General features: G+C 43.5%; 1 protein-coding gene and 1 long non-coding RNA gene across 5 annotated transcripts in view; one reads left to right on the forward strand and one right to left on the reverse strand.

The window, feature by feature from the left end:
• Positions 1-6050: 6050 nt before the first annotated feature.
• Positions 6051-13310, forward strand: LOC111255428 (uncharacterized). 2 transcript variants are annotated; one of them, XM_086983032.1, is made up of 6 exons: positions 6051-7050; positions 7381-7705; positions 7941-8174; positions 8362-8946; positions 9093-9158; positions 11598-13310. In XM_086983032.1, exons 1-6 carry the CDS (start codon positions 6775-6777, stop codon positions 11735-11737), a joined length of 1626 nt encoding a protein of 541 aa, XP_086839158.1. In that variant the 5' UTR covers positions 6051-6774; the 3' UTR covers positions 11738-13310. The 2 variants fall into 2 exon arrangements, with proteins under 2 accessions (XP_086839158.1, XP_022673130.1); XM_022817395.2 differs by lacking the exon at positions 9093-9158 and having other exon boundaries at positions 6058-7050.
• Positions 9612-13614, reverse strand: part of LOC147758247 (uncharacterized) — a 14772-nt gene continuing 10769 nt past the window's right edge. For all 3 annotated transcript variants that reach the window (XR_015323345.1, XR_015323348.1, XR_015323351.1), the window contains exon 3: positions 9612-10984. This is a non-coding gene — a long non-coding RNA (uncharacterized LOC147758247). The remainder of the gene's footprint in view (positions 10985-13614) is intronic.

Consider the following 13614-nt stretch of genomic DNA (forward strand, 5'->3'; position numbering starts at 1 on the left):
CGGCTTTTTTCCAAGTCAATCAACAATAAACTCGCGTACAAATGATATATGACGATACTAGATGAAAACGGAGTACTCTTTTGGTTGTTACAGCGTATTCGTTGTCCAATGCCATTTGTGGGACCGAGCGTCGATACTGATTTATCTTTGACTATCTATATCTTTTTGTTCTAATACCCTTGATTGATATTCATAAAAGGAGTATCTACTGATGCCTGCCAAGCTTATTTGTATTTTTTCTACTTCCTGGGCATTAACAGGACACATTCAAAAGCTTAGTCATCTCTTGCCGTGTGACTTGAACAAAAAATATAAGATCATTCATGTCTGAGGTACTGAGCCAATTTGTCGAGGATCAAAATCATACTGCGAATTGTCGCAATGTTTCAAATATTGTGACATTCACGCGATCATTTCTAACTTCTGTTGAACATCAAGAGAAAATATAGTCCACAATTATTTTTTTGCAAAAATCGAGCGAAATTGTTAACACTGTCCCAGACACACTCTCAGCTTGCAGACTGTGTATGGCCTTCAGTTTTCCTAAAGATATACAAAAAATAGTCTAGCGGCATTAAGCAAACGAGCTTAGGGGCGTTTTTTTTTGGGCACAAATACTTCATGGGATTCCTCGTTCGATAAGTTCTGAATAGGCGACGGCAGGCGATGCCGTTTTTTCTGCGCCACATATTGTCGAAGTCAATCTCAACCAGGCTGAGTTCTTTAACCGGCCATTGTGACGTACGCCGTTAACAGTTGAGCGAAACGAAAACAACGACCGCCACAAGATACTTGTATGGCTCTATAAAGTGGTTGTTCGTTGACGTCGTAGAGGTCTTCGATAGCTCACACTGCAAGAGGTTTAGGGATCCAAAAAAGGATGGCAGTAGTCTCAAATCGTCTCGTACTTCAGATCAGCTTAAGGATGATGAATAAGGACCGTCTTTTATGCGGTAATTCAGTTCTAAATGCGGAAGAATCCCACCTCGTCCCTTCTAAGTTTGCCTAAGTAGCTAGAGAACCTTTATATACATATATATGCAGTTAGGTCCTCTAGCATTGATAGGTTATGCAATAAACAAGAATTGGAAAAAAGCGTTAGTCAGATTAACTAATTTTGAATTGGTATGAGATGGACATTAGACTTCATATGAGGTCGCTCGCGAACTTCCATCGCACTCAAGTTACAACGTTCTCTCGTAGCTATTATAACATGCTTAAAGGCCTATGTAGTTTGCAGTGGACTACAGTTGATGAAGGTACAATATACCTTTCACGCCACGTGATCATCAACCTTGATCGAGACGCCGCTTCATTTGATCTGATACGATGCGTTTTTGTCATGAAGAAATCGACAGGACGGCCTCTCCTCTTACGCGCCACAAGGAACCATCGATCTCGATCGTATCTCTTTAGCACTTACTTTGCTGATTGATGGAGCATGCGTGTATAGCAAATACTGATTGCTTTATAGTCGAAAAAAAAAAACAAAGAATTGGTGATTCGTAGAATTTTATTTCTTATTTGCAGTTGTGCTGAATAGGGAAGCGTCATTATACGGTCACTGTATCTGGTCGATCACCAATTAATAACGAAATAGTTCTTCCGTCTCTTTGAGGAGAAGCAATTCATATAGGAAGTTTTGCAGGTAGACGTATACCGAAGATCAATTGGACATGGCCATCGCTTGGGTAAACCTCGGTCTTCATCTGTTTTCCATTCGAGTCGACTTAGACCACAAGTCGACTTAGATAAACGCATTGGGCGACAAAAGCTTCAACTGTATCACAGATAATATTTAGGCCCCTTAGAGTCACGGTTCTCTCGAATGACTATTTATGAACTGAGTTCTGTTCTCCGGTAGTGCGATGACAAACGACTGTGTGCCCAGCATAATGTAGCCTATTTTGTCATCATCTCTCGGATCTATACTGTTCCTATTTCCAAAGTTGTTTTCCCGATGCGGAAATATCCAGCAGCTGAAATCACACAGGACTAAATCATAATATACTGCACATTTTGGTTTTTGCTGGTGCGGCTGCGGTGTCGTTTCCCTCAGTGCGAGAACCCTCTGTGTGTGTGTGACTCAGTACCCATTTCAAACCGTAAAATTAGAATTTTCTAAATGGCAGTCATTTCTAAATACGATCACGAACTCGACAGTGTAATACACTATTTCATTTAAGAAATGACGAAAGAAAAATCCATTTATCATGATGCTGATTAAAAGCCCTATATCGTCTATCAGTTGATGCAAAGTGTCGAGTGGTGGCGTCTGCTTGTTTTGTAGTCACGTTAATCAGTCGAAAATTTGCATCTATCAGGATGATCAGGCGAGTCAAGCTAATAATAATTATAATAATTAGCCTAATATATTCGAAACAATCAACAGTGTCTCAAATGAGGTGACCATCTTTCAAGTTCTGAATGGATGGATGTTTTCTAAACCATTATAAACAGATAATAACCATGCGAATATTAATGCGTCCGCTTACTGCTACGGAATTTGACTACCATTTGTTATGTCGGATCATGTATGTAGGTCTGTATCTGACTAAAAATTGGTTCTTTCTGTATTATTTTCCGGAAACTCAGTTCAGCTGCTTATACGATATGGGGGGTATATATGGGGAATAAGTTGTGTCTAGGTAGCATTTCAAAGACGCTCTACGTCGATCAGATATATCAAATAAGAAAGAGCCAGCTACGTAGCTGAGAAAGACCTAGGCTTTGAGCTGGTCTCACGTCTACAACGGATGAACGCGAACCGCTCTATCGGTCATCTGGTATATATAATGGCACACGTTACATTCCCTACCCCAGGAGAGTCATAAAACTTTTCAAGTTACGGCGCTTAACTAGATACCGCCGTACAGCTTAATCGAGAAACCGCAAAGTATGGCGTGGCCGAGATTTCACTATTAATAACAGACATCTGAAAATCCCCCTTGAGCGTCAGTTGTGTGGTGACGTAGGGGCATGGTAATAATAGTATTTGCCTCGATCTAATTCATCCGGAGAGATAATAATCAGATAGCCGAAAAGTGACTAGCAAATCTTTCAACGATATTGGAGTGCTATTCCAGCACGATATGAAAATCGGCAGCCACGGTGGCGCTGCGCCGCTCTAAGCAGGACATCCTCCAGCCAATCTTACAGCAACTTCATCGGCTGCAGCACGGTATTATGGTATCTTATCAACTGTGGCTGTTTGTTATTGCAGATACCGAATGACTGGTTATACTACATTTCGTCTTTGCTAAGTATTATCTGCTCCATGTAATTTTTTTATATCTCGTTAAAACGATTCACTCTATATCAATTTGTTGTCTTTGTCGCTGCCGCTACCGTGCTGTATGTGGACAAGGCGACTAACTCGTTGAACCCCGCGTGCTGTGCGATTCCCCTCATTATCAGCAGCACTACTACTATGGAGAGAAAATGGGCACGTGCCACAACAGCAGCGAGAAAATGCCGCACAGCATCGTCTTTGTTTACTACTTAGGTAGAAAGCCGTCGATGTCAGGAAAAGGGCAAAAAAAGGAGGCAAGATGGGAAGGGGTGACCCCCCTCCCCAGCAGTCGGTCCCCTGCTGTGGAATCCATTCGAACGAACACAAATCGGCATCAATCAAAGGACGATCTGGCAGTCTAAATAGCGCTGACGTCGCAACTCACCCGAGCAAATGACGTCAACGATGACGGACGGGGGGGTGTAGGAGAAGAACCAGCGTTAGCGGACAACGTTTTAAATGACGAAACCGTGCCGCGTGTCGATAATGAAGACGTGACAATGACGTTTCCCTAGTTTTAAAGAGTGAAGGCTGGCGCTGGTGGCAGATGAAAGGTCCCAGCAAAGTAAAGGCTTTGTCATCGATTGCACGCAGATAATTACGCTGTTATAGTGTGCAAGTACTCTATACGCGATAACAGGGTCGGTAATTAGCGTCAGGCACCTTCGACTGCTGCAGTTTGATTCAGGCTAAAGTGATTGTTGAATATTGAAAATACGAAGTACAATGGGATCATCTCGTTGAGAGCGTTATTACGTGCGATGTCCGGAACAAACTACCGCTGCAGCCGCTGCGTAAGGGGCAGGATGTGATAATTTTATAAACTAAGGAATAATACCTACAAAAAGTCGGCTAATTGTTGTCTAAAAATCGAGCGTTTTTCTTGAATGGCTATGACTCTTCTGGGCACATTCTGGTTTTTCTAGCGATTCTAGTAATTCTAGGCGCACTGCGTCGGACTATCGCTCAGATTATCTGATCTGAAAATGAATTAGGAAGTTATAAATCAGAGCAAAGTTTGTAGGCAAATAACGGATTTTTCTAGAAACTGTTGAAAGTAAAAGCCGAGAAAGTAGATATAGTTTGTATGTTTGACGAACGTTTCTTTTTGCACAAACTGCTATTTCAAATGCTGTTTCTTCCTTTTTTTTTATTTAAATTCTGTTCGCTGTATTAGAAGGACCTCTGCGACTGCTTTCAAGTACGGCGACCGAACAGGTAAATTAAGTTGTCGTCCCAGCCGTCCGGGTGCATGACTAGGAAGACCAGCAAGTCCGTTAGCGAGATCACAAAACCCCGTACTTGCTTCAACGTCAACAGTACGATAAGAATCAATGAGGTTTGGTGTGGTCACGGTTTTGCGGGGTGTACCGTAATTTCTTAAAACAGGCCTTGCGGTCATTGTTCGAAAACTGTTTTGGACACGTCCTTAGGTAAACACGACGACTTCAAGGGGCTACGATACACGGATGTGGTATTAACGAAATTCATACACAATTTAATTTAAAAAACCCGGTTGCTTAATTATAAAACAGCGACATATTGTATTGCAACCGGTGCTCGCCGATTGAGCCAAATTAGATGGGTCCATAATAAAGTCTATATTTCGATTCACTGGAAGAAGCATGCCAGAAAATGTGTTAACCGCAATAAAAATCATTTATGGTCTTTGTAACTGCATAAGTACCTGTTGCGTATTCGGGTACACGGATCAGCATTCCATAATTTTTACATAGGTTGTATATAGCTCAGCTTGGAATTTATTTGTATCAACAGCAATAGCAACATCTCACACAGCTCTCAAGGTCGCCAGCATTGGGCTTGTAGGAGGCGCATATGGGTATCATCGTCGTGCGTGTAAGACGCAAACACGAATCCCAATTAAAGGGCCGACAGGCCGAGATGAGCTTCGGGGCGCTTGGATGACGCACAGGGTCAAATGCGCAGATCAGTGCGGATGTGACGGATTAATAAAAACAGGCGCCATTGGGCCCCAAGGGCTTGACCAGCTCTCGAAGCTCTCAAATTAACAGAGTAATATTGACCTGCTTTAAGATGTGGGGAAAATCGTAGTAGATGCAGTGGAAGACATTACTAGGGCTGAGGAAATTACCCCCACTGGTATCGCTGTAGTTGACTGCGTGTAGAGTGACCCCCCCCCCCCCGTGTTGACTGTGATCATTCGAAACGATAGGTTGCTCAAGATGGTCGACAGTAGGCTTTTCTAGGGTAAAAGAAAACAAAAATTCAATCCTATGCGACTGATTGACCTGTTATTTCTTCCTTGTTTCTAGTTATACCGAACTCTCAAAGATACGTTTTTAAATTACGAAATCGAATTTTATTTCGTGGCTTTGAAATTCAACACTTTTTATTCAATTAATATGCACGAAGCGGAAAAAACATAAGTTAAATAACAACCTGTGCATTACCAATTAGATAATTAAATGTATGACTAATTCAAACGGATTAAGCCAGGGAACATTTTGCTTACTATAACCTACGCTATCCGTCTAAGGACATGTAACCAATATCCTTTGTTACCAATTCACGACATGAAGTGGTATGCATAACCGTGTCAAAAATCGGGCTGACATTGTTTGTGCCATAATATTTTGATAATGTATGCCTTGTATTTTGTGGATTAAATAAACGAATAGACCAGCACAAACTATAACCTCATATAGCAGCTAAGTATTGAGACCTCGCCTCCGTCAGTCCTGACAATTTTCAATATTTGCCGCCACACTCTCCTTTCTTTTCCCGGTTGTTGTTGTTGTAACTCCCTTTGTTATTGTTGTCGCTGCTGTTATTATTGTTATTGATGGGCATCGATTCGTCCTGTTGGTTAGGATTTGGCGGCGCCCGCCTTCGTCGACCAGTCCCATCGACAGACGACACCCTCAGCATATGCCAGTTCGCAGCGGCGCGGATATTGGCGCGAAAACACTAACAAAAGCATGCAAACAGTCGTTAGAGCGGCGTAACATACTCGCGGCGCCTATGATAGATTTCGATGTTAGCAACATTTAGGAGTAGCCGTACTACAGAAGCATAGTCTGACGTAATGATGTCCAATAGCGGTTCCAGGGGCATCTTCACAGAACGACAGTGACAACCAGTTTTGGTGCTATAGCCAGACTGATGGCAGTGATGGCTGGTTCGTGGCTTGTTTTGGCAGCAGCGACGTTGAACAACACCATAAGCGGCTGCTGCCTCTTTGTAGTCGTCGATATGCTGACTGCTGGCAAGGCGAAGCGCCCTCTCTCCGCGGCTGTGCGGCTGACGGGTGCGCCTGCCCTCTCCCGGAGCCGAGGGGTCGATAGTAAAAAGCGATGAGCGCGCGTGCCGGGTCCATTAAATGACGCCTCCAGCCCCAGATTTCTCAGCTCTTTTGTGGCTCTTCCTCGAACCTCGCGAGGTTCTGGTCAAGGTCTCCCGTGCAGTGTCTTGACAGACCTGCAGAGGCATCCGAGAACAATATGCCTTTCTCCGGGAAGACGTTTGTGCAGTGCTTGTTTATCGGAGCGGTGCTAGCGGGCAGCCATGGGGCGTCCATCGGTAATGTCACCGTCGTGTCCACAACCACGACGGCCTCCACGACAGGCAATAACAGCAAGAACCCTATTTCGGCCAATAGAGTTCTTACACCCGACCAAACACAATCGCCCTGTGTGTGTCTTGATCGATACAAAAATATGGAGTGTGGTGACGCCCTTCAGAGCGAAACGGACGATGCCAGATATTTCCGATTCGAGGTAAGCAAGGCCAGAGAAAAAAAGCCATGAACGTTGTAGACTATACTAGCACTGCAACGGCATTCATTTATTAGATAATTAGTTTAGCGTGGCGCGGTCCGCTTGTCGCTTACTTTCCGGATAGTAGAACGCATGCAGTGAGTAAGCCAGTGAGCCAGCTGCTCTAAAATACAATGGCAAAATGGACATTTGTGTACCTGCCCGTCAAAGACCATACATCAAATGTAAATGTTCGAATTATTTTCGTTGTTATTTGCGAGCGGCCGCATTATGTTGGTTCTTTGTGTATGTATATCTCTGCATTTTTCTGTCCACTGTTTGTTTCGACAGATTGTGTGCCGGAAATTGAGCTCAGGTGAGCCTCTGCAGCAGCTGTACCGGTCTTTACGGATTGAATCACCAGAGGCTCAGTTCGTGATTTCGGTGCACGAGTTGACCATGCAGGAGGTGCCCGCCCGATTCCTGGCTGGCGTCAAAGCTCTCATCGTTCACCTGAATACAAGCTTCGTGCAGACGTTCGACTTGGCCGCCTTCGAGGGGCTTGAGACCCGAGTTTTGGACTTGAAGAGCCTTGCAGGTGTGCCACCTCCCTTGGAAGCCATCAGCCGAATCCCGAAACTGGGCACACTTATGCTGCATGGCTTCCATCTTGAAGGTAGGTTGCCTCTTCAATCGGGCTTGGCCAATGTCCGAACCAGCTAGACAGGAACTACTACTACTACTACTACTACTACTACTACTACTACTACTACTACTACTACTACTACTACTACTTCTATCGATGGAGGTAGAAAGCCCACGTGGTTTTGAGTGTGTGACGAGAGGGCCGCGAGCGGAGCTCTCTTACGAGCGATTGTATGTTGTGGCTGTGCATTGTGATTTGATTGCAGTCGTTTCCAAGGGCTTGTTTCCGGAAAGCCTGATGACTCTGGGGTTGTCATCATGCGCCGTACGTCGAGTGGAACAGGACGCTTTTCCCCGAAGCCTGGTGGCACTCAACCTGAACGGAAATCCGGATCTGACAGCGCCGAACCTCTTGAACGCCTTCCGGGATATGTCACGACTTCGTACGTTGTATCTGAAAAACACCGGCCTGAACAACCCGACCAAGGACGTTTTCAAAGGTTAAGGATAATCGCATTTTACGTTACTCGTGCCTGATATGCGTATTGCTATGGGCTAGGCGACGGCCTATTAGAAACACGCCGCCAACGTAACATTAGTCAAAAAAGAGCTGCGTGCTGCATAAATAAACTTGTATGCGTACGAATAAATTTTAACCAAATTTTTTCCGCTCACGTTTTCGTACAGGTCTTAAGGGCCTCACTACACTCTATCTCGTCAACTGTAATATCAAACAACTTAATGATGATGTCTTTACAACGCTCCCGAAACTTGAGTCGCTCTTTCTTGGCCGGAACTCACTTCGCCAGTTTGGATTCATGCTTAGAACAAATGTGTCAAATCTTAGTATTGATGACAACAACCTGACCGCTTTGGATGATGTTTTGTTCGACAAGATTGGAGCACGCCGTCTACGGTCACTCAATTTAAGCAACAACGGATTTACTGAGGTGCCACAGGCGCTCCGGCATCTCAAGGAGCTGACATCGCTCCTGTTGTCCGGCAACCATATTGGAAAGCTAAATTGGTCTGCCCTAAATGGCCTTCGCAAGCTTTATACTCTGGAGATGGGCCATAACGAGTTGATTATGATCGAGGGCTCGCCGGATCTTCCTGAGCTGTGGTCACTTGATCTTTCTGGCAACCTCCTTGAAGATCTGCAGGGCACGATTAGGACACTTCCGTTGGGCAAACTCGACCTAGCCGGTAATCGTTTCGAGAAATTGAGCATCGACGAGCTCCCAACTACGTTACGAAGTATCAAGCTTGAAGGTAAGTAGTGATTACAATAATATATCGGCACAAGGTTGTTTCAGCATCGACATCGCCTTGTGCTGTCACTTTTATTACCGTCTGAATTAGGTAAAGACTAGTATCATATGAAATACGAGTAACCGAAAGTTTTTGTCCTGGATTAGGAGATGCACCGTTTAGCGTCTTCACTGGATCGGCTCAGGTCCGAGAGTTGCGCTCTCTTTCTACAGGTGAGCCACTCTGCAGTCAAACGCCGCCATTGTGACAACCATTTCTATGCTGTTCATCGCATAGAATATCATTATCGTCATTAGTGACGTCATATGGACCGTGGCTATGGTTAATTGTTGTCGAGACTTTGCTTATACACTAACCGGAGGCCGCTTTCTCCAATGAATCGACTTTCTCCAGCTTTCCTTCATTTTTCTCTTCGTCGTTGTGCAGCGACCGTGTCGTCTCCCTCTATACCTTCGTAGGTATAGTACAACCCATCGGCGTAGTTCTCGTCCCTCTCTTTGCGGCCGTCTCGGTACGAACAGCAGCAGCTGCGAAAATGGCCCTGTAATCTGATCGTGGAGCCAACAGTGGACTTTGCCTGGAGGTTGCCCGCCGGCGGCTCTAGCAGTTGGCGACCCTTTGGCGGCTGTCGTTTTAGCGCCCTTCTGATTCGGCCGTTGTTAGAGTCCCATTTGTTCATTCGCTTGTTCGCTCGCTCACTCATTCTTTGGTGCTGTTTTTTTTTTTTTTTTTTTTTCGTAGTTCGTAATCACGACGCGTCGTCGTTATAGTCATAGTCATAGTCGGCGTGTTCTCTTTTATTTGAACCCTGTACCGTGCCCCGGCCCGATCGTGACGGACAGCCGGTAGACCCGACGCTACCAGCCAGCGGCATACTGTGTGTGTCTCGCCTTCTTACGACCAACGCCATTTTCTACGTTGTTTGTTAGCTACTCGTTCTCTTTCTTTCAGTTTCTCATTCAACCTATCCCTGATGACGATCCCCAGTCAAGGCGATGTGGCAGCGTTCCCTCGGCAGAGTCGTGCTAGGTCTAAGCTAGCACGATGTGCGGCTGATACAGTGATTTTTCGTCCATCGCTGCTGCTGTTGTCCCTACCATCACGATGACTATGTCAGGCCTCGATACTGCTCGCTGCTACTATTACTGCTGATGTCTGTTCTTGATATGTGGCGCTTCGTTCCAGCGATGTTGACCGTCCGGGTCGGCGAACACCCAAATGGGATGGGCGAGTTTTCTCTACGCTTCAGTCTTAACACACACATTCACAGCTGTCTGCGAATCAAGAGAAAGACATTGGTGGGAGTAAAGTGCAGTATAGTGGAGTAGCCGGCCAAGTCAGTCCCGCATCCGTTTGCTTTGCTTCTCAAGCCGCTCGATCATCTGACAACCTTTGGCTTGGTCGACGGATTCGAGGTTCTGGGGCAGGGCGAGCTTGGTCCATTCGGTCGTGCCGAGAGACTTCCGGAGAGAATTACGAAAATGAAAGACGAACGGGGATCCTCTAAATAACAATCGCTCAAAGGGTCATTACGGGCTGACGACGTTTCCAGCTGTGCCACGCTCATACGGGTTTACCCAGCTCCCAAAACAACACACCGTTAACAGACGTCGTGACTAATAGGAGACGTCTGAAGACGCCGAGTTTAATGATATTTTTTTAACTGCCAGATAATAGCGCACGTTTGAAAGTGACTCATTCACACAGACAAATAGCACTCAAACTTTTGGTTAGAAAAAGCCTTCCCTTTCCTATCAGGAAAAAGAACGGTGCTGTTCTTTCTATTTCTCTCTCTCTTTCTCGGCACATTTTCGTTGTACGAATGCTTGGAACTGCGAAGCACCCAATTTACATAATAATTACAGACTATTCTTGGTATTTATTACCAAAAAATGTTATTGTTTCTCTCAAATGTTTGTCGTCTGTATTTCATATATTACGTGTATAATTTTCCATTGAAATCTTAGGTCTACATGTTAATTATCTAGGAATAATATCTACACTCAGACTTGAAGTCGGTCCATCAGCTGTAAAATTCCTGAAATACGGATTGGTGCACAAATCAGTATAACTACCAACGTAAACTCATGAACTTAGTTATTGCCCTAGCCATCTTCATCGGAACATTCATGTATATAAAGTATATATTTTAATTACAGTCGATAAAAAGTTGACCTGCGCCATCGTTCATTAATTTTCTGCGTTAGTACATAGTAGTTCTAATGGGCACTGACTGGTAAGTCACAGGAGAAAGAACTGGCAGGTTGTTGACTTTGATGCATTACGTCGAACCATGTTTATATTAAACACGCGAGCTATTCTAAAAGCAGGTAGGTTTATCGTTCCAATATAGCTCTGATCGAATTAGGCGCGGTGCGGCCGTGTGATTTTTTTTGGTCCTGTTTTCGGACCAACTTGCTGTCGTTGTCCGTTGCGATAATAGTATCGAACTTTAGTACCTAGTAATTCCCGTCGTTGCGCGGTGTCGTACAACGACGAATGAATCGTATTGTTATTCGAATGTTAATTTTGATGAACAGGTAAAACAGGGCGCGTTCGTAACGTATACGCTATATTCGCGCCCCGACGAGAGACTCGTAGAAGCCGATCCTAACGAAAGTTTGTTTTGCTGCTTTTTCGATCGATTACAGGTAACCCCCTTCACTGCGACTGGCAAGGTGGATCCTTCGATGCTGAGCTGTTCGAGCGTCTCGCTAACTTGGTCCGGTCAAATTACGGCGCGCCCTTCACCGAATGCCCGCCTCAGAAGCACCACCAAATACGTCATTAGTTGTTGTTAATAATAATACAAATAGTAGTACTAATAATGATTAACTATTTAGCTGGTTTTCCTATTTTGATGTAAATGACGATAGGCGAAAACAGAGAGAAAGAAAAAGACAGAGAGGGCGAGAGAGAAAAGGCCTAACGAAAAAGGCTAAGCGAAGAAAGAAACCAGGAGCGAAGCACAGGTCAAGGAGGCCAACAAAACAGCGCACGCGCGGGGTGAAAATACGACAAGTCAACTAAAAACAGTAGTAATGAACAACTTTCGTAGTAAGTTACGAAGGAGAAAGACAGCTCCTAACAAACCTTAACGAACAACTAATCTATCTCCTCACCTTACGCCGCCTTTTCTTCCTTAGCCGCCATTTCAGAACAGAGAAAGAGATTCTATTTATTAAATTATTAATTATGAGAAAACTTTCCCCACATTAATGTACTCATTCAAGCATAACTAACTTATAAGTACCACATGAAAGATATCGCCAACGTTTTCTATTTCCGTGCGTTCCCATCTGATGTCACTCTTGAAGAGCGGCAAATTCATTCTGAGGAGCAGACTATAATTTGCTGTCAGAGCCATACTAATAGATCTTGATCTGGATTAATATCCATATAGGTGATCATATAGATATAGACTTTATAGATGCTAATAACTTATTAGATATCAGCGAGCGATTCGTCAATCAAGCCTTTGATTGGCCTTGGACAAAAAACTGTACTTTGAAATGTACTGTTTGTTTGTTTGTTTGTTTGTTTGTTAATGGTAAAAAGTATGTTAAAAGAAAATGAGAGCCCTATACATACAGATAGTCACAACATTAATACTAAACAATCGTCGATTCTGAAAATAACTCTACATTAGATTATACCCCATGATATTGTATCAACTACCCAATCATAATATAACGAGATAAAACACACTTTCCGCAACGTGTTGAACCTTTTAGATAAAACGAACTCTTCTCGGAGATGCTCCGTTGCAACCGTATTAGTAAAGCCCAAGGGTGTGCCCTTATAATTGTTTTCTATGCTAAATGACAGTGCACCTCGATAAAATGAATCTCACTTAAATAGACCATTGGCTGGATATTGGCTGTAAAAGAACGCGCGTATTAACAAAAAAAAAAAAAAAACAAAAGAAAACACAACAAAAAAAATGAACGACTTCAGCCAAAGGATTCCCGATAGTGATTGTGTCGCTACAATGTATGAAACGTGTAAAATTGCCCGACTAATATCGAAAAGAAAATAGCAAGCTTTGATTTTTCTAAAGCTCAAACAATAACAGCGATCTTCTCATCGGTATGGCGAAGCGAAGGAGCCCCATTTTTACAGTTAATCGTGATTATTTTTAGCCTACTATACAGTAGCCACTATATCGATTGCAACATATAAACGCCATGTTGTAGGCGGGTTCGTATTTTTAAGAGCGCCCTCTGACGGCAAAGCTATGCTTTGCTCATCGCTATTATTATAACAGCCACCGGCTCAACGTGCCTCATTAAACGATCGAGGTTGGTGGAAATTAGAATTTTCAGTGAGACATGAAAAGATATTGCCAGACAGTGGTAAAATTATTGCTGACTTATTATTACATAGGAATTATTGTTTATGTATACTGAACATGTATATCTGTATAGACAGAATTGGGTGCATGTGCTACGTCTGCAGCAAAAATTATAACAGTGACAGCAACCCAGTTTAGGCATCGACTGACTATGCACAAAATGCGTAGAGTTAGGAATAATTGAAAAAAAATCTCAAATGGTGTTTCTAGTCATGAGATATATGTATGTATGTATATATATATATATATATATATATATATATATTATATATATATATATATATATATATATATATATATATATATATCTACAC

Source organism: Varroa destructor, unplaced genomic scaffold (genome assembly GCF_002443255.2).
Source record: "Varroa destructor unplaced genomic scaffold, Vdes_3.0 BEIS01000001.1, whole genome shotgun sequence".
NCBI classification, from domain to species: domain Eukaryota; kingdom Metazoa; phylum Arthropoda; class Arachnida; order Mesostigmata; family Varroidae; genus Varroa; species Varroa destructor.

Bases quoted from the DNA above. Each gene is read 5' to 3' on its own strand.
- LOC111255428 (XM_086983032.1), top strand. From the start codon at position 6,775: ATGCCTTTCTCCGGGAAGACGTTTGTGCAGTGCTTGTTTATCGGAGCG. The intron at 7,706-7,940 runs GTAGGTTGCCTC...ATTTGATTGCAG, and splicing joins GCATGGCTTCCATCTTGAAG to TCGTTTCCAAGGGCTTGTTT. The intron at 8,947-9,092 runs GTAAGTAGTGAT...GTCCTGGATTAG, and splicing joins ACGAAGTATCAAGCTTGAAG to GAGATGCACCGTTTAGCGTC.